Genomic DNA, 23,664 nt, shown 5'->3' on the forward strand with positions numbered 1-23,664 from the left:
AATTAAAAAGAGAAAGAAAGCTATGAAATACTGCTACTGATAGAACATTTTCACCAGTATAAGGGTTTAGTTAACATGTTCAGATTTAATGCACTGTTCATTTAATTGTATTACACTGAACTGAGTTAGTCACAGCTTTGGCATCCTTAATTTTACCTGGTACAACATAAAGAAATCTGGGATTTTGTTATGTTTAGAGTCTGTGTGTGGCAAAATTATAATATTAATTTTTGAAAAGGATAGATTGCTGTTCACCACGTAGGGGAGGCACTGAGTCACAGACAGGCACAGTGAGAAAAAGACAAATTGTTTTCATTGTGTCTTTCTGTAACTCAATGCCTCCTGTGTGTGATTAGCTGGAGTCTGTCCTTTCCGTATTGTTGTTATGCCACTCTGGACTTTCCATTGTTTAATACTAATTTTTAGTACACAAAGTTGATAAAGAAGATAGTGGAGTTGTCATACATACTAATAATGTTTGCAGATATTCCCATATAAAATTACATGGAGGCAGTAAACTCTCATTGTACACACACAAAAAAAAGTGTTGCACCACCCCGGTTCCCAGAACTCCTGAAGATAGACATTGTCTGTGTATGTTGTATCACAGACACAGTCCCTTTAGTGTTCAGAGATGTCACTAAACCCACCCAAACCATGCATGTGCAGTGCCTAATAGACAGGGGGGTCCAACAGCCGATCAGTTCCAGTCCTTCCACCAGGAAGGAGGTATACGGCCCGTGTTGTTTGTTGTTCAACCATGCCTGGACGGTCAGTACCACGTTTTGACTGTGTCCGCATTGTTACTTTGCACCAGGATGGGCTCTCAACAAGGGAAGTGTCCAGGAGTCTCGGAGTGAACCAAAACGATGTTGTTTGGACATGGAGGACATACAGAGAGAAAGGAACTGTCGGCGACATGCCTCGCTCAGGCTGCTCAAGAGTTACTATTGCAGTGTATGACCACTACCTACAGATTGTAGCTTGGAGGAACTTGGACAGCAATGCCACCATGTTGAATAATGCTTTTCGTGCAGCCACAGGATGTTGTGTTATGACTCAAACTGTGTGCAGTAGACTACATGATGGGCAACTTCACTCTCGACGTCCATGGCGAGGTCCAATTTTGCAACCATGACACCATGCAGCGCGGTACAGATGGGCCCAACAACATGCCGAATGGACTGCTCAGGATTGGCATCAAGTTCTCTTCACCATTAAGTGTCGCATGTGCCTTCAACCAGTCAATCGTCAGAGACTTGTTTGGAGGCAACCTGGTCATGCTGAACGCCTTACACACACTGTCCAGCGATTGCAGCAAGGTGGAGGTTCCCTGCTGTCTTGGGGTGGCATTATGTGGGGCCGACGTATGCCGCTGGTGGTCATGGAAGGCGTTGTAAACGGCTGTACGATATGTGAATGAATGCCATCCTCCAACCAATAGTGCAACCATATCGGCAGCATATTGGCAAGGCATTTGTCTTCATGGACATCAATTTGCACCTCCATCATGTACATCTTGTGAATGATTTCCTCCAGGATAACGACATTGCTCAATTAGAGTGGCCAGCATGTTCTCCAGACATGAAACCTATCGAACATGCCTGGGATAGATTGAAAAGGGCTGTTTATGGACAACGTGACCCACCAACCACTCTGAGGGATCTACGCCAAATCGCCATTGAGAAGTGGGACAATCTGGACCAACAGTGCCTTGATGAACTTGTGGATAGTATGCCACGATGAATACAGGCATGCATCAGTGCAATAGGACGTGCTTCTGGGTATTAGAGATACTGGCGTGTACAGCAATCTGGACCACCACCTCTGAAGGTCTCGCTGTGTGGTGGTACAACATGCAGTGTGTGGTTTTCATGAGCAATAAAAATGGCGGAAATGATGTTTATGTTGATCTCTATTCCAGTTTTCTCTACATGGTCTGGAATACTCTGAACAGAGGTGATACCAAAACTTTTTTTTGATGTGTGTTAATGTCTGTGGTGTATAAACTAAGTCACTTATCTATTACTTACTATAATCTGTATTCTTTTGTAGAATCAGTTTGAAGTTTGTCAAACACAAATCTGTTGTGAAAGTCATGCCAACATTTAATTTTAGTAAATCCTGTCAAATTGGATTTCTAGTGGTTAGTGTAAAACTTGCGTAACAATGAAAGGATTCTGATGAAGTTAAACAGGTTTACTTGGTAGTCATGGGATTTCACCTTCAGGATCTATTTATTAACCCTCAAGTTTTGTCATGGTCCTGTAATGATTTGCATTCACACTTAGTCACAAGGATCTTGTCAAATGATAACCGATGTATTTTCATGACATTTTACTAACCAATGAGATAAGTATTTCAGCTTTGGTGTCAAATCGATGCAATAACTTCTTCATATATGCATCTTCATATTTTCATGGCGCAGTGACTGATCCATAAAATTTCAGGCGTGCAGCCACATAAATTCGACTTCTTCTTTTAATGGGCACACTCTGGTGTACGATAATGTCGAAATTTTAGCCTTGACTTCATCTTTCTGGCACTCAGTAGCAAAGGAAGCAATTGAAATTCGGTTGGCGATTAATTTAATTAATAGAGATAGTGATTTCAGCTTGGGCAAATCATGGAATCCGGCATTTTATGTAATAAAACCACAAAGACATTGTGACAGTGCAGCTCGCAGTGCTACATCGATATCACCATGTGGATCGACTGCATGTCTACATATTTTCAGCCCTCTGCCACTAAAGGGCTCTGAATTGCAGAGCATGTAACATGGTGTTGTGTAGTGTAACTATGTCAGTGCGTGATAAACATCATGCTGTAATCCAGTTTCGAATTCAAAGAGTTTGTCCACACGTGGAGCACCACACCGAACAAGTGCTGCAACATCTGGAACAAAATCTGACATCTTGGGTTCACTGTCAGTCATCATCCTCCATACAGTTCTGACTTGACCCCATCCAATTTTCATGTTTCCAAATTTGAAGAACACCTTTGAAGACATCACTTTGATAGTGATGAAGCAGTGCAAGCAGAGGTGAAGTTGTGGCTCCATCAGCAAAGTCAAACATTCTATGCTGACGGTCTCAACTAACTTCTCTCTCGTTAAGAGAAAGGTGTTCATCACCAGTGTGACTATGTTGAGAAATAAATATGTAAACATGTAGAATAATGATGTAGTATGTTAAAGATCTTTTTTATGTATGGAGTCTTCTGTTAATTCTACGTAGAACAATTCCTTATTTAAGGTTGAATAACAAGTACACTTTTTTTTTGTTCTAATGATTTTTGTTTATTTCAAACTTGTTTTGAGATTATTTGGCCAGCTTCAGGAAACAAGTGACTAGCATCTGAATGGGACACTAGTTCTTAGGTAAGCGACCATCATAAGCAAAGAGACAATCCACTTCCATAGAATGTTGTACATCAAATTTGTTTCTTAATGGTGAAATTACACTTTACACAATGGACAGTATTAAGCACAATAAATAATTAAACTACGCAATATTACAGGTTAAATGGTTATAACACTAAAGTTTGTGAGGTCTTGACATTGGCTGAGAAACTGTTAAATAGAGTCTGTCTGCCTAGCTAGGTGGTAATGTGCATGCCTCCGATGCAGGTGGGACCGGGTTCGGTTCCCGGCTGGGCTGGAGATTTTCTCCACTCGGGAACTAGGTGTTGTGTTGTCCTCATCATCATCTCATCCTCATCACCGGTGCGCAAGTCGCCCAATGTGGCTTGCGTCGACTGAAATAAGACTTGCACTTGGTGGCTGGACTTCCACGGATGGGGCCTCCTGGCCAATGATGCCATACGCTCTTTTCCATTTCCATTTGTTAAACAGAGCACTCTTCATTTATGTTGTGCAACAATCATGTTTTAGTTTGTTAATTACATTTTATGCAATGGGCAATATTGAACATAGTGCTTGGTTAAAATACACAATATTACAGTATTATAAGTTATGGTGTTGAAATTTGTGGGGTAAGCAAGGTAAGGAATAGGAAATTATTGTATTTTAATTTTGTGTAGCAGTATGTGTCACTGTGGCAATATGTAAGTGGTTGGTTGATTGCATCATTTGAAGCTTAAGAGTGGGGATGTGCTCAGATGTAATTGATCATTTGGAACCAGCCGGCGATTTTGAGCTACATGTTTGTTTATCTCAAGTGCTTCTAAGGGGCTTAGTTTTCTTCCCGTGTTGACTGTATGTAGTACTTCCATGTGGACTGGGTAACTGTGTCCTTCCTTCAATACATGTTTGGCAAAGGTGGAGTCTGACTTACGTAATCTCCAGCCGTTTTTGTGTTCAATCAGCTGAATTATTATGGCCCTGCCTGTCTGACAAATATACAGTTTGTTGCAGTCATTGCAAGTGATTTTATAAACACAACTGTTACTTAACAAATCTGTTTTGTCCTTTCTGTTGAATGGGGTATGAGCTGCAGTGCATCTTACACAAAATGAATTTTTGTAATTGCAGGATTTGAGGGTTTTGGCTAAATATGGAAAGCACACCAGTTGGTTTTAGATATGACTGGTGCTGCAGTGGGAGCATACACAAAAGGCAAACATTTTTCTCCTTTCTTTCTTCTTCTTCTACATCTTTTTTTAAGGCTGTTGTCAATTAATTCACAGGCGTAGCCATTGGTTGATGCAATACATTTTATGGTGTCTGATTGTGGTTCATGTAAGGGGAAGAAACAGGAAATGGAAGGCAGAATGTTTGTGCGATATTGGGTGTTGTGAACATGAGGGCATTACCATGTCTACTGTGGTAGATTTTCTGTAAATTTTGAAACTGTGTGTGTTTGTAGTGATATGTAAGGGATTTTTCACCCAACTCAATGTGTGTGTGTGTGTAGTGATATATAAGGGATTTTTCACCTATCTCCATGGTGAACTGTATGTTTTTCTTGGAATGTGTTCAGTTGTCTTTTGGTATCAGTCCACAGACACAGTACATCATCTACATATCTGTACCAATATTTGATACTATCACTGAGAGGTTCATTATGTAGGACAGGGCCGGCCAAACGCTGCACAGTGTGCAGACGTGCGGAAGTAATGCACATGTGCAACAGCAAGCAACAGCGACATCTGTTATTAGACATGTGTCCTAAATGAATGGCGGCAGCTCCACTTCCCTGTTTATGTGGCACAAGCAAGAGCGCAACATACCCAGTCTCGTTTACCCCTGGTAACCGTAACATGAACAGAGAAGTAGTGAGAAATGGCAGGTACTGTGAAAAAGCAAAGGACGGGAGATCTATGTTCTCAGTCATTTAAAAATGACTGGGAACTGCAATTCTTTTTTGTAGCCATTGGTGAAAACTCACAATGTTTGCTATGCCGCTGAATAATAGGCGTCCAGCGTAAGTTTTCAATAGAAAGACACTACAATACGTATCACAAAGACGAGTGTAGTGTACTCAACAGTGAAGAACGGCAAGCTAAATTAAATGTCCTTAAGAAAGTGGATGAGACACATCAACTCGATTATCATTTCTCATGACCAGTGATAAACGTGTTTGGATTTATTCCTTTCATAATGAAAAATTATTGTTTACTAACTGTGCATTATTGCCTCATTCTGCTCCATGTTACATTACTATCAGGATAGTTGGTCATTAAACCGATTGTTCCAATGTATACTTACATTTAGATTTTTTTTTTTTTTTTTTTTAAATATATGGAGGGCTACGCTCAGCTGAAGTCTATAAAACGTAACATTCATCTATTGGTTATTATGCAAATTTCAGACGGAACTGACAAAAAATGTAGCAATAATGGTATTGAAATAACAGGTGATCATCGAGAGGTCTGCGGTTATCATTCTGTTCAGAGGTCAGTGAGACAGAAATTATGTGGGTGTAACTGAGGGCACTGAGAATTAGTTATAGGAAACCTTGCATTAGTTTAATGTTATTTGAAATCATGAATAAGGTTTGTTGCAAGTTGGTAAGTGCTCTCTTTCTTAAATACTAGATCAAAAACATTACGCGTATTTACGTGCCGTCAATCAACCTGCCTTAATAAAAACCCGCGGTTGTTAACTGTATTACTTGTCTTGCTGGGTTAAACCGTTACCATAAAAGTAGACGTCTCAATGAGTAGACTGTGACAGTATTTTAAATGTTTAATACGCGAAATACCTTCCCATGGTTGGCTTGCAAGCTGTGGAAAGAGCACTAGAATGTGCCAGTACAGAGTATCCCAGCAAGTGGATAAAGCGACATCTGTGCGTAGAAACATGCACTACATGAACGCCGATGGCTGCGGCGTGCGCGCTGTGACCCGAAAGTTGCACATGTGCAGGAGCACTGCACACGTGCAGAATTTCTGGCCGGCCCTGATGTAGGACATGTCAATAGAACAAAAACAGTGTACTTGTTATTCAATTAAAAAAAATTGTTTGATTTAAAAAGCTTTAAGAAAGAATTCAGAGGCATTGTTTTTCAGCTTGCCCTCATATTTACATTTGATGAGAATTATCATTGAGATTTATTGCAGTAGTTGGAACAACCACTATTTCTTCAGGTGCACTGATAATATTTTTTTCCTCGGGCAAATACTTCTAGCTTGGAGAAGACTTGGCATTATTGATATAGATGACATGAGCTGGACAGCACATATGACAGTGAATAAAAAATTAATGCCGTGTCTGTCATAACAAAGTTAATAATGAACATGTTACAGCAAAGTTTGTACAGCTCATAGCCTGAACTGTTTATACTCAGTGCTACCATTCCACATAGTCACCATGTGTTGTACACATTTGTGCCATTGTTGAACCCAATCATCTCATCTGTGAAGAACACATATGGGGATGCTCTAATGGATATCATAAGTGTGCAATATTGAGTGAGGATGTTTGGTAACAGAGAAACAGACATTGCAAATAAGCCATGCAGCAGCTGACCAACAATCTGACAGTATCTGTCACAGATGCCAGTTGAGGATGTACTGATGAAGTGATTTAAGGAGACAGACTTGTTAAAGTGCTCAGACAACAGCAAAATCTAGGTTTTTAAAATCGTGGGTCAAGAAGCAAATCCTGAATTTTTCCATACAGGTTTTGATGTCTGGGATCAACGACAGTGCAGTTGTGTAAAGATGTGTGGTTACTATGTTGAACTGTAGTGTTGTGTAGAGAACAATTTAGGCTATGATATGTATCGATTATGCTGTTGTGTGTCCATTATTAAATTTTTTGTGTCACATTAGGTATTACTTTTTGATCCACCCTTGTAGCAATAGACTGTTCTGCATTCAGTTCTGCTGCCTTTGTGCATTGTGATGACATCATCAAGTTAAAATTTCAAACTACCGTGCTGGTCTGGGGCACAAGCCCAGTACCTTGCCTTTCATTGATAGTGCTTTTACTGACTGAGGTACCCAAGCCCAACTCACTACCTGAACCTGGTCTAGCACATAGTACTGTAAATAAACTCCCCAAGTGGCAGCAGAACACACACATAAAAGAAGCATATAATTAGGCAAACTTTCAGAGACAGCAGCTCGTCCTTAATGCAGAAGGGTTGAAGAGGAAGGAAGAGGGGTGAAGGAAAAGGACTAGAGAGGTCTAGGAAAATGGGTAGATTTCAAGAAAGACACCCAGAACCGCAGGTCAGGGGAGATGTACCAGACAGCATGAGAAGGAAAGCTTTCTCATCGCCTCTGGTAAGTCTCCACTGACCTGCGGTTCTGGGTGACTTTCTTGGAGGAAAGCTCTCTTATGCCCTCTGGTAAGTCTCCCCTGACTTGTGGTTCTGCATGACTTTCTTGAAATCTACCCCTTTTCCTAGACCTCTCCAGTCCTCTTCCCCTTTAACCCTTCTACCTGAAGAAGGAGCCACTGGCACTGAAAGCTTGCCTAATTATAACCTTCGTTTATGTGTTTTCTGCTGCTGCTAGGTGAGTAGATTTTTTATCTATCCAATTAAATTATTTTGTCAAAAAGTGATTGTTGTCATTGTAAATAAACTCCAGCATACCTCAATGTTGTTGTGTCATATCTGCTTAAGGGCATTTCTGATAAGTCATTCTATCTCAGTGAAACATTTTTTTATTGAGTGGATGGTACCTTATTCAACCCATGAAAAGAATGATAGGAAATCCAACTTTGAAGTGAATTTTTAATCCATAAATTTTTGTCATACCATGAAATAATTATATCACTTAATTTGCCTCATTGATTACTGCTTTCTTGGTGCCAAAAATCATCAAGAGTTCCTTGGGGGAGGGGGGGGGGGGGATGTCTCTGTGCCAGTGGTTAACAGGTCACTGTTTTATTAGCCCCTTGCAACTACTTGTCTGTGCAAAAACACATTACCAATATACACTCATGGAAATGGAAAAAAGAACACATTGACACCGGTTTGTCAGACCCACCATACTTGCTCCGGACACTGCGAGAGGGCTGTACAAGCAATGATCACACGCACGGCACAGCGGACACACCAGGAACCGCGGTGTTGGCCTTCGAATGGCGCTAGCTGCGCAGCATTTGTGCACCGCCGCCATCAGTGTCAGCCAGTTTGCCGTGGCATACGGAGCTCCATCGCAGTCTTTAACACTGGTAGCATGCCGCGACAGCGTGGACGTGAACCGTATGTGCAGTTGACGGACTTTGAGCGTGGGCGTATAGTGGGCATGCGGGAGGCCGGGTGGACGTACCGCCAAATTGCTCAACACGTAGGGCGTGAGGTCTCCACAGTACATCGATGTTGTCGCCAGTGGTCGGCGGAAGGTGCACGTGCCCGTCGACCTGGGACCGGACCGCAGCGACGCACGGATGCACGCCAAGACCGTAGGATCCTACGCAGTGCCGTAGGGAACCGCACCGCCACTTCCCAGCAAATTAGGGACACTGTTGCTCCTGGGGTATCGGCGAGGACCATTCGCAACCGTCTCCATGAAGCTGGGCTACGGTCCCGCACACCGTTAGGTCGTCTTCCGCTCACGCCTCAACATCGTGCAGCCCGCCTCCAGTGGTGTCGCGACAGGCGTGAATGGAGGGACGAATGGAGACGTGTTGTCTTCAGCGATGAGAGTCGCTTCTGCCTTGGTGCCAATGATGGTCTTATGCGTGTTTGGCGCCGTACAGGTGAGCGCCACAATCAGGACTGCATACGACCGAGGCACACAGGGCCAACACCCGGCATCATGGTGTGGGGAGCGATCTCCTACACTGGCCGTACACCACTGGTGATCGTCGAGGGGACACTGAATAGTGCGCGGTACATCCAAACCGTCATCGAACCCATCGTTCTACCATTCCTAGACCGGCAAGGGAACTTGCTGTTCCAACAGGACAGTGCACGTCCGCATGTATCCCGTGCCACCCAACGTGCTCTAGAAGGTGTAAGTCAACTACCCTGGCCAGCAAGATCTCCGGATCTGTCCCCCATTGAGCATGTTTGGTACTGGATGAAGCGTCGTCTCATGCGGTCTGCACGTCCAGCATGAACGCTGGTCCAACTGAGGCGCCAGGTGGAAATGGCATGGCAAGCCGTTCCACAGGACTACATCCAGCATCTCTACGATCGTCTCCATGGGAGAATAGCAGCCTGCATTGCTGCGAAAGGTGGATATACACTGTACTAGTGCCGACATTGTGCATGCTCTGCTGCCTGTGTCTATGTGCCTGTGGTTCTGTCAGTGTGATCATGTGATGTATCTGACCCCAGGAATGTGTCAATAAAGTTTCCCCTTCCTGGGACAATGAATTCACGGTGTTCTTATTTCAATTTCCAGGAGTGTATTTAATGTCCCAAAATATGTTTGTGGTGAAAGAGGTAAATGGGATATCCTATATACTTCATAAAGTAGTTAATAAACCCGCCAGTGGACATTGCAATGGAGATGAGTTGACAGGGATAGCACAGCGAGATAGTGCTGAAACCTACCATTGAAGGTGCATGTGACGTGTAGTAGGAACAGACCTGCTGATGGGAGGTGTTTACCTATGGGCGACAAGAGGCCAAGCAGGTCAGTGCTTACACAGAGCCTTGTGCTTCATTACGTATGTTGTTGCTTAGTGCCTAGCCATTCACACCTGTTACAGGCTGAGTGATTCCCATGCCAATCTCTGCATGGGTGTGGACTCTCTGCTTTCCATAGATTTACTTGCACACTGGGTTCGTTTTCCTCTTATGAGGTCTGTGGTTAATTTTCTTCTCATGGGGTTCTGTTGTGTGTCTAACAACCCTACCACAACAAAGGTCAAAATTTATTTATAATTGTGGTGTTGCTCATGCTGCTAAATATTGCATTTTTGGGCAACAACAGTCATATTATGTGGCAGATGTCATTAGAGCACAGTTAATAAAGTCATTTCATATAATAATGAATAAACTAGGCACTCATCTTTTCGTGTTTCCCACGCTGGTCTCGTTGTAAAATCATGGCTCAATTGTCGAAAATCTAGGTAGTGGTGATTCCAAGCTTGGATGCAAAGAGACCTAGGTTTTAATCTGCTATATTCAAAAGTTTTGTAGATGCACTTCACAAACCATTCTTGAAGATTACACTTTTGCAGGACAATGGTGATGTAAAAAAGTAATCAGCACTCCGAATTTAAGTTATACTTCTTTTTTATTGCTTTTGTTGCAATATCACGTAACACACAAAACATTACTTCACAATACAAAACATACTTGAAAACATTTTCCTCACTGTTAAAGTTCACATTTTATAAACTGACTATAATTCGCGTCTTTGCAACATCACGTCCAAGACTTGACTTTTTCAAGGTCCCACTCTCTAATAACTAACTAATAATTGCTTATGCGCCCAAAAATCAGAGTTACAAGTACATCAAAGATCATAGTGACAAAAGAAAGAATATACATAAGAATAATATCATTGCAACATAAACATATTGATGTATCAAAGTACCTCTACATTAATGAAATCAAATCTGAATGTTGTCTCAGAAATATGTCAACTACTTTACAGAAAAACAGTAGAATATTGCTGGTATCGAGAGGTTGAGTTGAGGTGCCGTAATGGTTATGTAATTCAAGTACCATTACACGTGCCTAACACCAAGTCACTGTTGCACCAGGAAGTATCCACCATGACCATGTAGTGTAGCGCATTGTCCCATCTGTGCAGATGTTAAAGGTAGTACTTAGCACATGGTGATATGAGGGAAGAATTTTCATATACTTCTGTAGGTGTCACTGACGTTTTTGCATTGGCTAAGTTGAATTGTGTCCACGTGAGTCTAGTATGTGATCTCTTTTGGAGATGCACTACGTGTATCCAGAATCCTCTCATTAAATGTAAGGCTTTCATATCCCCACCCCTGTGCAACTAATTTCTGTGTTTGATCCATATTGTATCACTTTGTACATGTATACCTACATCAATACTCTGCAAATCACACTTAAGTGCCTGGCAGAGGATTCATAGAACCACTTTCACAATGATTCTTTATTATTCCACTCTCGAACAGCATGTGGAAAAAACAAAGACCTATATCTTTGTGTGCAATCTCTGATTTCCTGTATTTTATTATGATGATCATTTCTTCCTATGTAGGTCGGCATCAACAAGAATTTTCACATTTGGAGGAGAAAGTTGGTGACTGAAATTTTGTGAGATCGTCTTGCTGCAATGAGAGGTGTCTTCATTTAAATGATGTCCACCCCAAACCCTGTATCATATCCGTGACACTCTCTCTCCTATTTCTTGATAATACTCTCTCCTATTTCTTGATAATACAAAATGTGCTGCTCTTCTTTGAACTTTCTCATTGTACTCTGTTAATCTTATCGGGTAAGGATCCCACACAGCACTGTAGTACTCCAAAAGAGAACCAACAAACATAGTGTAGGCAGTCTCTCTAGTAGATCCATTCCATCTTCTGAGTGTTCTGTCAGTAAATCTCAGAATTTTGCCTGCATTTTACTGTAGCTTGTCAGGCGGAACTTGCATATTCGTTGAACAAACCTCGCAAGTAGTGCACTAGTATAGAGTTAGAGAATACAGAGGTGGGGCTGGATGTGCATGATATAACAGTAGTCTAATGTTGTGATATATTTCATAATAGACACTAATTTGCACCACTAGTGGCATTTAACAGGAACAGGTAATTCAGTTTAACTCTTTTGACTGAAAGGTTATGTGAATTTCTCCTTTACTGCTGTGTAACAATTTTACAACCCTGTTTATTAACACAGGGACTCTTATTCTTGCAATTAATTATTGTATGTACTCTGTAAGTGATTTATTTCAGAATTAATGCTAATTGCCTTTGTACTGTTGCAGCTTGATATCATGGAACCGAAAACTCCAGAAGATGTTTATAAATCTCATCTTGAAAACAACCGACCACCATTTGGAGGGGGCCAGGTGGACTCGGCCCGACAGAATTTAGGTGCAAGTTTTGTTAATGGATTTGTTAATGCAGCCTTTGGTCGTGATAAGTTACTTATGGAAGATGGAAATAAGTGGCTGTATAAAAACAAAGAACATGGTGGGTCTTTCATGTGAAATTACTCTACTTTATCTGTATGTGATGACTTATTATTATTATTATTATTATTATTATTATTATTATAAATCAAACTTTGTTAAATAAGAGCAGTCAGTTCTGTATTTGAAGAGAAAGTCTCATTGGCAAACCACAGTTTTTGTGGGAAAGGGGGCGGGGGGGGGGGGGGGGTCGCACATACAGTCGGAAAGATAGCTGTGTTGTTTCATATGAAAAGAGGAGAAATACTGAGAAAGACAAAGAATAAAAATGAAAAAAAGTAGGGAAACATAAAATTAGGAACAAAAAAGTGGAATTAAGATTTACTGTTAGTAAAACAGCACGGTAAATTGAAATTGTTTGAAGCAAGTAAGTAGCACTAATAAGTGTAACTTGGAGATAAAGAGGTTATCAGTGATTGAAAAGATGAGTGTAGATAATCTGCATCCACGTGACTACACTACACATCACACTTAACTGCTTGGTAGAGGGTTCATGGAACCACTTTCAGTCTTTCTAACCATTACATTCTTGAATAACACGGGGGGAGGACAAAATATTTTCAAATTCGGAGGAAAAAGTTGGTGACTGAAATTTCGTGAACATATCTTGCTGAACAAAAGATGCCCTTTTTTCAAACAATGGAAACTCTGGCTTCGAATATCAACAATGTAAGGAAAAGATAGATTGCTGCTTACTGTAAAGATGATATGATGAAATTATATACATGCACAATTAAAAGACAGTTACACATTAGTTTTGGCCACAGCCTTCATCAGAAAAAGAAAGAGAAACACACACACACACACACACACACACACACATACACATACATTCATTCACAAAAGCAAGCAAACCTCACGCATATAGGACCGCCATCTCCAGCAACTCAGACTTTAGGTGTGCTTGTTTGTGTGAATGAATGTGTGTGTGTGTGTGTGTGTGTGTGTGTGTGTGTGTGTGTGTGTGTGTGTGTTTGTTTCTCTTTCTTTTTCTGATGAAGGCTGTGGCTAATAGCTAATGTATAAGTGTCTTTTAATTGTGCCTGTCTGCAACTTCACGTGTCATCTTTACGGTAAGTAACAATCTATTTATTCCTTACATTGTTGGTACTCTTTCCTCTATATTGTGATAATGCAAAATGAACTGCTCTTCTTTGAATTTTCTCGATGTTTTCCACTAATCCTATCTGGTAATGATCCCATACTATGCAGCAGTACTCTGGAAGACGACAGCCAAGCATAGTATAGACAGACATTTAGGTCATTTGTTGCATCTTATAAGTGTTGTGACAGTAAACCAGTCAGCAGTTCACCTTTCCAACATTTTCTCTGTGATTGTTCCAGTTTGAGATGTTTGTAATTGTAATACCAAGCCTTTCCAACATTTTCTCTGTGATTGTTCCAGTTTGAGATGTTTGTAATTGTAATACCAAGGTATTTAGTTGAATTGACAACACTCAGATCTGTATAGTTTATTGCGTAACCAAAATTCCTTATAGTACTCACATTGAGGCCTCACACTTGTTATTGTTTAGGGTCAGTTTCCACTTTTTGCACCATACAGATATCGTACCCAAATTATTTTGCAATTCATTCTGATCTTGTAATGACTTTACTAGACTGTAGACAATGTCATCTGCAAACAGTCTTAGAGAGCCTCTAAGATTCTCTACAAATTCATCTATGTGGATTAGGAATAGCAGTGCCTATAAAACTTCCTTGGAGAGCGAAATATCACATCAGTTTCACTTGATGATTTCTCATCACTTACTACAATCTGTGTTCTTTCTGACAGGAAAACTGAGGTGGTATTCCATAGGGGTACCATTTAATTAGAAGCCATAGTGTCTAAAGTCTTCTGGAGACCTAGAATAGAAATATGGAGTCAACTTGGAATCCCTTATCAGTAGCACTCATTAATTTATGTTAATAAAGAACAAGTTGTGTTTCAGAAGAACTATATTTTCCAAATTCTTGTGCACTGTGTGTCAGTCGATCATTTTCTTCCAGATATTACATAATTTTGCATTGAAATCTGCACAAAACTTCTAGCTTCTGTAAAATACCAGCAATCTTAGAGATTTTCATAAAGATTAAACACAGTATATATTAAACTTCCTGGCAGATTAAAACTGTGTGCCCGACTGAGACTCGAACTCGGGACCTTTGCCTTTCGCGGGCAAGTGCTCTACCATCTGAGCTACCGAAGCACGACTCACGGCCGGTACTCGCAGCTTGACTTCTGCCAGTATCTGGCAGTACAGAAGTAAAGCTGTGAGTACCGGCCGTGAGTCGTGCTTCGGTAGCTCAGATGGTAGAGCACTTGCCCGCGAAAGGCAAAGGTCCCGAGTTCGAGTCTCGGTCGGGCACACAGTTTTAATCTGCCAGGAAGTCTCATATCAGCGCACACTCCGCTGCAGAGTGAAAATCTCATTCTGGAAACAGTATATATTCCAAAATCTTACTGCAAATTGATGTCGGTGATATGTGTGTAATTTAGCGAATTGATTCCTACTTCCTTTCTTGTGTATCAGTGTGACCTGTGCAACTTTTGTCTCTAGGTACAGTTGTTTCATCAAACAAGTGATTGTGTATGATATATGTTTGGTAAAATGGAGCTATTTCATCAGTATACTCTTAAAGGAACCTAATTGGTATACTCATGTTGACAGCTTTTTTTTATTCAAATTGTTGAATATTTACTGCATCTTCTTTAGTTAAAGAATTTCAGAAAACTGTGTTCAATAACTCCACTTTAAAGGAGCTGTCATCAGTAACTTTACCATTGTTAAATGGACAGAGGTACCAATGTAGCCATCACTGAGGTGGAGCTCAACATCTAGGAATGTGGTTTATTGGTTTGCATAGGACCATGTGAAGCGAATGGGGGAGAAGCTGTTGAACTTCTAGAGGAATGTGGATGAGGTGTCCTCACCCTCAACCTAGATCCCAAAGATGTCATCAGTGAATCTGAACCAGGTGATGGGTTTAGGATTCTGGGTGTTTAGGAAGGATTCCTCTAGATGGCCCATGAGTAGGTTGGCATAGGATGGTGTCATGCGGATGCCCATAGCTATACCTCAGATATGTTTGTAGTTAATGCCGTCAAAGGAGAAGTGATTGTGGGTAGGCATTACATTCTCTGCCAGGGTTTACTCTACCTCTCATCATGCTCACTATCCTTCCCACCCCTCCCTCAGTGGTATTCTGCCATCCACTGAACCTATACAATATACTCGTCCATCCCAACGCAAGCCCTGCTCCCAACCCTTTACCTCATGACTCATATCCCTGTAATAGACATAGACCCAAGACCTGTCCCATACATCCTCCTACCACCACCTACTCCAGTCCGGTCACAAACATAACTTCTCCCATCAAAGGCGGGGCTACCTGTGAAACCAGTTACGTGATCTACAAGTTAAGCTGCACAACTGTGCTGCATTCTATGTTTCTATGTGGGCCTGACAACCAACAAGCTGTTTATCTGCATGAATGGCCACCGACAAACTGTGGCCAAGAAACAACTGGACCACCCTCTTGCTGAGCACGCCACCCATCAAGACATTCTGCATTTCCATGACTGCTTCACAGACTGTGCCATATGGATCCTTCCCACCAACACCAGCTTTTCTGATTTGCGCAGGTGGGAACTCTCCCTGCAGTGTATCCTATGTTCTCGTAACCCTCCTGGACTTAATTTTTGTTAGTCATTGTCCTCACCCATCTAGCCACTTACCTTTTCCCATTCCAGCACTACGCAGCCCTCTATTCCACCAATGCACCCAGTCTTTTTATTTCTCTCCTGTCCTACCCCCGCTCTCACTCCCCCGCCCTCCATGTAACCTCCCAACTGCACCTAGCTGCCCTACCCTCTCTCCACCTTGTCCCTGCACACTCCCCAGCAGCACTTCACTGTCCCTCACCTCTACCCTGCTACCCGTACCACTCCCCCTCCGTGCCCCAGCCTCCTTACCCCCACCTAGTTGCCTCTCCCATCATGTACTGCTACTTCTCGTAGTCTGGCTTCAGCTGCCAGAGACTGTGGTTTATATATATATTTTGCCTATCTGCGACTCAGCATCTCCGCTATATGGTGAATAGCAGCTATCATTTTCATAATATTGTTAATAAAGGAAATTTTTGACAATGAAAAAAAGCTGTGAATATTCTACACTATTGTGAAAATAGTTTGCATATCTATTGTATGTATAAAAAGTAAGTCTCTGTATACTAGATAGTCAGTAATTCTTTGCAATTTTTCAAGTTTATGTGTTATAACCAGTAACTGTTAACAGGTTTGTGCATACAAATACAAACTGCATGATGTTATGGTATTTGTTTTGCTACTAGGGTACACAATTAGTAGTGACTAGGATGCTCTATGCTACATCCGGTAACAGTGCCACTTGGCCACATGAAATGTTAATACCAGTCATTCTTTTCATGAACTATAAATCCATTGTGATTCAAGAAGGATATTTTGTCTTAGTCCTGTCTCTTATTTTCATGCTGTACTGCACTTGGATTGTGGTTACGATACTGTCACGTCTGTATTTGGTAGTGGTTTCATTTTTTGCTTTTATTTTCTATATCTTCAACAACACCTTTCATTGCAGGTATGTTGAGTGCCACAGCCTCTCTTGGATTGGTACTTCTGTGGGATGTAGATGGAGGATTGACACCAATAGACAAATACCTTTATTCTTCTGAGGATTACATCAAGGTATGTATTTGTCACCTATTATTTAGTTTAAGTATCAAAGCTTCATATCTTAAATATGATTTTTCAGTTCTCTTTTGGGTGTAACATTTTGGGCCATCAGTTGTTATCAAGTATATTCGTACATTATTTGTGCGCGCCTCTCTCTCTCTCTCTCTCTCTCTCTCTCTCTCTCTCTCTCTCTCTCTCTCTCCTCCCTCCCCCCCTCTCCCCCCTCTCTCCCCCCACCCCCTCCCCCTCTCCCCCCCTCTCTCCCCCCACCCCTCCCCCTCTCTCTCCCCCCACCCCCTCCCGCCACCCCCATCACCCCCCCCTCCCTTTTTGAACAGTAGGCAAAAAAATTGTTCTTTCTGTAGACCCATACTTCTATGAAGCTTTTTTTTCCACTGCTACATATATTTTCTCAAAAGTGATGTTCATAACAACAACATAATTATCTGCTGGCTATTGAGCCATGGCGTATTTCTTTTTAAGGAAGTGCAAAATTTGAAAAGTGTTGTGACTCTAAGCTAAAAGAGAAGCAAAACTTTTCCAACAACTATTAAATTGGATGCATGGGCTTCAATTATTGAGTGAAATAAATTAACCAAGCTGTTTTCTTAAGAAAGACATTGGATATGCTTGTTCTGTTGTTCTGGGTACCCATTCTTTTTGGAAACTACTCTCCACATTGTGGACCAGTGTTCTGAACATGGAATGTATTTCTGATGGGTGTCAATGGCTCTTGACATGTGCAGAAGAGTTTGATATGGTTGACCTTCCTCTAGACACTGTGTCCCAGGTATCCACCTTCTCTTAACCAAAATGTCAAAAATAGGTAGCTTTCCTTATTATTATATTTGCGTGGTGAAACGTAATGAAATTTGTATATCGATGGATTGAGTTGAGATGCATAGAACACTGGTCCACAGAGCGTATATGTTGTTAGACCATGAAAACTACACTGAAGAATTGACACTCCTGTGAAAAGTTTACAAAAAGAACAGGTACTCAGAAAAACAGATTGAGTATGCCCTGCAGTGCAAGTCAACACTGCCTGTAAAGGGAAATGACACCAATAAAGGAGAAGTCAGAATGGTAGGTCTTCCATATGCTGGCTCAGTTTTTGGGAAGATCAGGAAAATACTTCAAAAATACAGTTTCAAATGTATTTAAATCCAATGAAATCGAATGAAATTAAAGATCTACTATGTTGTGTGAAAGCTAATCTAGGGCTCCAAAGCTTCGCTGTATACCACATACTGCGCAAATGTGATGTAGTGTATTGAGAAAATCATAAGAACTCTTGAAGTTTTAAAGAACACAAGCATTACAGTCAACTCAAGCATCCAACAAAATCAACTGTCACCTAACATTGCATCACCTGCGAGCATGGAATGAAATACAAAAATACCAGCATCGTGATGCAGGCAGCAAACTTCTGGGACAGTGTAATAAAAAGTGCAGTTGAGATACTTTAGTTACCTAGGACAGAGGGTTTGGGATTAAACTGTGGGACCCAGCATTCAGTTTGCGTAAATCAATTCAGAAAACATATCGATGCTGTCTGTTTGGAATGGTATTGTCTTATAACATATTTCTTACTTGTAACATTTCTACATTTTGGCACACTCCTTTGGTTTGTTACATTCTTTGACAGCATGAGGCAATAATAGATAGGGTGGCACACAGTGTGTTCTGTTCACAGTGTAGTTGGTGTTCAAACTGTAAGCACCTGAGGAAGAACACTAGTGGAGTCATCAAAATAACATGTAAAGAAAATGACCACTTGGCTGCAAATCCAAAAACTTGTAAACCATCAGTGTCGCCAAGAAAGCCTCAAAGATCACAAAAGTCTTAATGTTTAGAAGATGTTGACAGAAAGAATTTCTGACAATGAGATGAGGACTTCAGAATCCCCTTCATGTTGTAGAAATAATTGTGTAGATTGGTTGGGGGCAGAACAGAGAGAAAAAGTAAAAATCTTCAAATACACATTTCATAAAAAGTGGTGTTATGAGAATTCAGAAACTGCGTCAAACTGAGCCTCAAACCCATGTTTTCTGCTTTTGAGTCCCACTTTGGCACAGATTTTCAGTTGTCTATACATATTTATTACATCACATTTTCAGCATATTCGAATGTTTGTAGTGATATCGTATCATTTAGCCCTTTTGCGGGCCATGGGGGGATGTATGCCCCACTAAATATATTTCTTTAAACGTTTAAGGGAATATGTGTTGCCACTTCTGTATGCTCCTGGCATCCAATGGCAGTCTGCTGCACAAGCTGCAGTTTCTGTTGTGAAATATAGCCTTCCAGAATTGTGGGAAGTATATGTCCCACCAAACAACAGTGTTTTAATTGTTAATGGAAAGTATGGCTACCACCAGAATAGTTTCTGGAAGGGGCTTGGGAAGTATACTGTACTTACCACAAAATTAATCTGTCATCTGTGATCCTCAGGAAGCATACTTACCACCAACTTAGGGGTATCCAAATTTTTTGGGACTATATCTTACCACCTCTGTCTATGCCTGATATTTTGTGGTGGTACACTGCACCAGGTGTATGAAAACTGTTACAACCATCAGTTTCTGCGTGTCATGGAATCACTACTGTTGTAGGAACACATTGCTTCACTTCTGTAATATACATTATTGTGACCTGTATCAGCTCATACCTTTGTGCATGATAATGTTTCAAGGACTGTTTTCACATAGTGATAAGTAAACTTTAATATTGTTAACACTGTCGCCTGTTAAACAAAGTAAGAGTCTACGGAATATCAGACCAGCTGTGTGGCTGGATTGAAGAGTTTTTAGCAAACAGAACACAGCATGTTGTTCTCAATGGAGAGACGTCGACAGACGTTAAAGTAACCTCTGGAGTGCCACAGGGGAGTGTTATGGGACCATTGCTTTTCACAATATATATAAGTGACCTAGTAGATAGTGTCGGAAGTTCCATGCGGCTTTTCACGGATGATGCTGTAGTATACATAGAAGTTGCAGCATTAGAAAATTGCAGCGAAATGCAGGAAGATCTGCAGCGGATAGGCACTTGGTGCAGGGAGTGGCAACTGACCCTTAACATAGACAAATGTAATGTATTGCGAATACATAGAAAGAAGGATCCTTTATTGTATGATTATATGATAGCGGAACAAACACTGGTAGCAGTTACTTCTGTAAAATACCTGGGGATATGCGTGCGGAACGATTTGAAGTGGAATGATCATATAAAATTAATTGTTCGTAAGGCGGGTGTCAGGTTGAGATTCATTGGGAGAGTCCTTAGAAAATGTAGTCCATCAACAAAGGAGGTGGCTTACAAAACACTTGTTCGACCTATACTTGGGTATTGCTTATCAGTGTGGGATCCGTACCAGGTTGGGATGACAGAGGAGATAGAGGAGATCCAAAGAAGAGCGGCGCGTTTCGTCACAGGGATATTTGGAGATGTTTAGCAAACTAGAGTGGCAGACTCTGCAAGAGAGGCGCTCTGCATTGTGGTGTAGCTTGCTGTCCAGGTTTCGAGAGGGTGCGTTTCTGGATGAGGTATCGAATATATTGCTTCCCCCTACTTATACCTCTTGAGGAGATCATTAATGGAAAATAAGAGAGATTCGAGCACGCACGGAGGCTTTCCGGCAGTCGTTCTTCCCGCGAACCATACGCAACTGGAACAGGAAAGGGAGGTAATGACAGTGGCATGTAAAGTGCCGTCCGCCACACACTGTTGGGCTCGTGGAGTATAAATGTAGATGTAGATGTAGAAGTAGTTTTTAAATAAAGTAAAAGAAAACATAAAATAAAAACAGTAAACCCTGTTCATTGCTTTTTTTACGTGTAATAACAACACATAACAGCTCACAAAAGTGAAGTGGGAAATCCATTTACCACCATAGTTTTAATACTTCACAAAGGTGTCATGGTGATATATGTACCACCATAGTTTTTGGTGCTAAATCAAAAAAATAAAATTATCAAAAAATAAATATAGTCAGTTGATCACAGTTCTAATAAGATAGCAAAAAAATAATCTTTGTGGGGTTGCTACACACCTGTCAGTTATTACAGTGCATTTTATTCATTTCGTCTTAGAACTGTGATACCTGTAATGCTGTTAAAATCGGGCGTTTGTGGCAAAATCTGTTAAGAGGAGATTTTTGTGTAGTTTAACTAAAGTGTACTTATTGTCTGGATGAAATCAGCAATTTTTGATGTAGTAATAATATTAATAATGTTTACTGACAGTCACAGTAGTACAAAACATTTGCAAGATTATTAGTTTCAGTCTATAATGATTGTCTTCAGATCTTTAGTCGTCATAGAGTGATCTGTTAAAGTAGGAACATGACACTGCTTGATTACAACCATGCAACTGTGATTGCCAATACTCTGTTATTGTCTTTGGTTAATAAATTGTATATTAAATTATTTGTTGAAGATTGGATTCAAAATATGATATTACAAACATTGGAGGAAATAATGTCAGTTGGAAGTATAGGTTTTGTGGCAATGTTTGTTGTTACAAAGTAATTTTTAAATACAGACTTACAATACTGTAGTGTGTATAGAATGAGTAAAATTTTTGAGCATCTGTAAACAATGCTTTTCTCCCAGTCTGCTATGTCATACATTTAATATTATTTTTGTTTTTAATTGTTGATAAACCAAAGACTAGTTGTTAATTTTATGGTTTATGACTTCACACTAATTTAGTTTTAACCGTTTTCAGTCTGGTGCATTGTTGGCTTGTGGTATTGTTAACTGTGGAGTCAGAAATGAGTGTGATCCAGCTCTAGCACTTCTCTCTGATTATGTGCTTCATAGTAGCAATGTCATGCGGATAGGAGCAATTTTAGGTAAGTAATCTTACCAGTTTAATAATTTCAAAGTGGACTTATAATTAACTGTCTGTAGTTGACTTGTAATTAGTACAGTATAGTATGTTCTAGACACACACACACACACACACACACACACACACACACACACACACACACACACACACACACACACACACGTTACATTGTGGCGGCTAAATACACAATGCCAGGACTGCAGTTGGGAGGAAGAGCGGTTATGCCATGTAGAGTGGGTGAAGGGAGAAAAATGGCCCAGAAGCAGGTGTGTGAGATAGGAATGCAGGAGGAAGAGGCATCAGGTGCACAGGGTAGGGATGTAATGTATGAGCATCAGAGCTGGTGAGTTTGTGCAGTGTGTGGTGGTGGTGGTGGTGGTGGTGGTGATTAAGATTTAGGGGAGTTGATTGAAGGAGTGACAATTTGGAAGAAGATGCAATTGCAGGATAGGAGGATTATGGGAATGAAGGTTGTGTTGTAAGGATAACTCTCATATAAGTAGTTTACCAAACCTCCTGCTGGAGGGGGTGGGGAGGGGTTCCAAATGACAAAGATTGTGAAGCAGTCACTGAAATCGAGCATGTTTTGCTCAGCAATGTGTTCTGGCACTTGGTGGTCAACTCTGCTCTTGGCAACAGTTTGCCAGTGGCCTTTCATTAGATTTCACAGTGGGTTGGTGGTCATGCCTGCACAAAATGCTGTGTAGAAATTGCAGCAGGTCTGATAGATGTGGCTGCTTTCGCAGATGGCCCTGCCTCTGTTGGGATAGGAACATGAATTGCTAGAATAACTATCAATGGCAGAACAAAGTCCTTCAAATTTGTCGTTTTTAACAGAATGTAGTCACAGTGTTGTTCTGAATGAAACTTCTTGCAGGCATCACAAGCAATCAGAGGTTGTGGAAGATCCTAGCTCCAGATTGATGAAGCTATACCAACAAGGACACACAAAAAAGATTGCTCTGGATGGTTGTTTGCCGTTGAAGACCATCCCCTTATCACGAAGACATTTCCAGTTGACAGTCGAGGTGCTTAGTTAAGCTGTCAAGTTTTTGTCAGATGGAAAAAGCTACTGAGGTTCACAAAAGAAATTTACATGCCAGTGACAGTCAGAAGCATTGTAGGTGGTCAAGCAGAACTACGGATCACTAGTTGTCATGAGTAGTCACAACTCACCCCTAAAGGTATGTGCATAGGGACAGCCGAACCAGTCCAGGAACTACAGCTTAGTGTCATTGACAAAGAATCGTGCTCTGCTACCACTACAGAAAACACAGTCAATGAAGCTGCAGTCGAACTGCCAGTAGGATCTTGCCGTTGGTGAGCGATAGCCATTTTGTGACAGTTCTTGGATGCTTCCCAATCCAGCGTGGAAAAAAGACAGACCAAGCAGCCCATTGTAAAACATCATATCAACACTGAGGATCATTTACTAATAAGCTAGCTGTCACCAGTAAAATGACATATACTCCAGGAGGAAGTGGAGAAGATGTTGCAAGATGACATCATTGAACATTCAGTGTGTCCTCGGTCGTCTCCTGTGGCCCTTGTGAAGAAAAAAATGGTACATGATGTTTATGTAGTGACTACTGATGAGT

At 41.0% G+C, this 23,664-nt stretch overlaps 1 protein-coding gene across 2 annotated transcripts in view; it reads left to right on the top strand.

Moving 5' to 3' along the window:
* LOC126184826 (26S proteasome non-ATPase regulatory subunit 2) overlaps positions 1 to 23,664 on the top strand; it is a 126,714-nt gene that overhangs the window by 31,334 nt on the left and 71,716 nt on the right. For both annotated transcript variants that reach the window (XM_049927409.1, XM_049927410.1), the window contains exons 7-9: positions 12,289 to 12,496; positions 17,115 to 17,221; positions 21,941 to 22,067. In XM_049927409.1, the coding sequence (XP_049783366.1) occupies positions 12,289 to 12,496; positions 17,115 to 17,221; positions 21,941 to 22,067 (442 nt within the window). The remainder of the gene's footprint in view (positions 1 to 12,288; positions 12,497 to 17,114; positions 17,222 to 21,940; positions 22,068 to 23,664) is intronic.

This window comes from Schistocerca cancellata, chromosome 4, assembly GCF_023864275.1.
Source record: "Schistocerca cancellata isolate TAMUIC-IGC-003103 chromosome 4, iqSchCanc2.1, whole genome shotgun sequence".
In the NCBI taxonomy this organism is placed as follows: domain Eukaryota; kingdom Metazoa; phylum Arthropoda; class Insecta; order Orthoptera; family Acrididae; genus Schistocerca; species Schistocerca cancellata.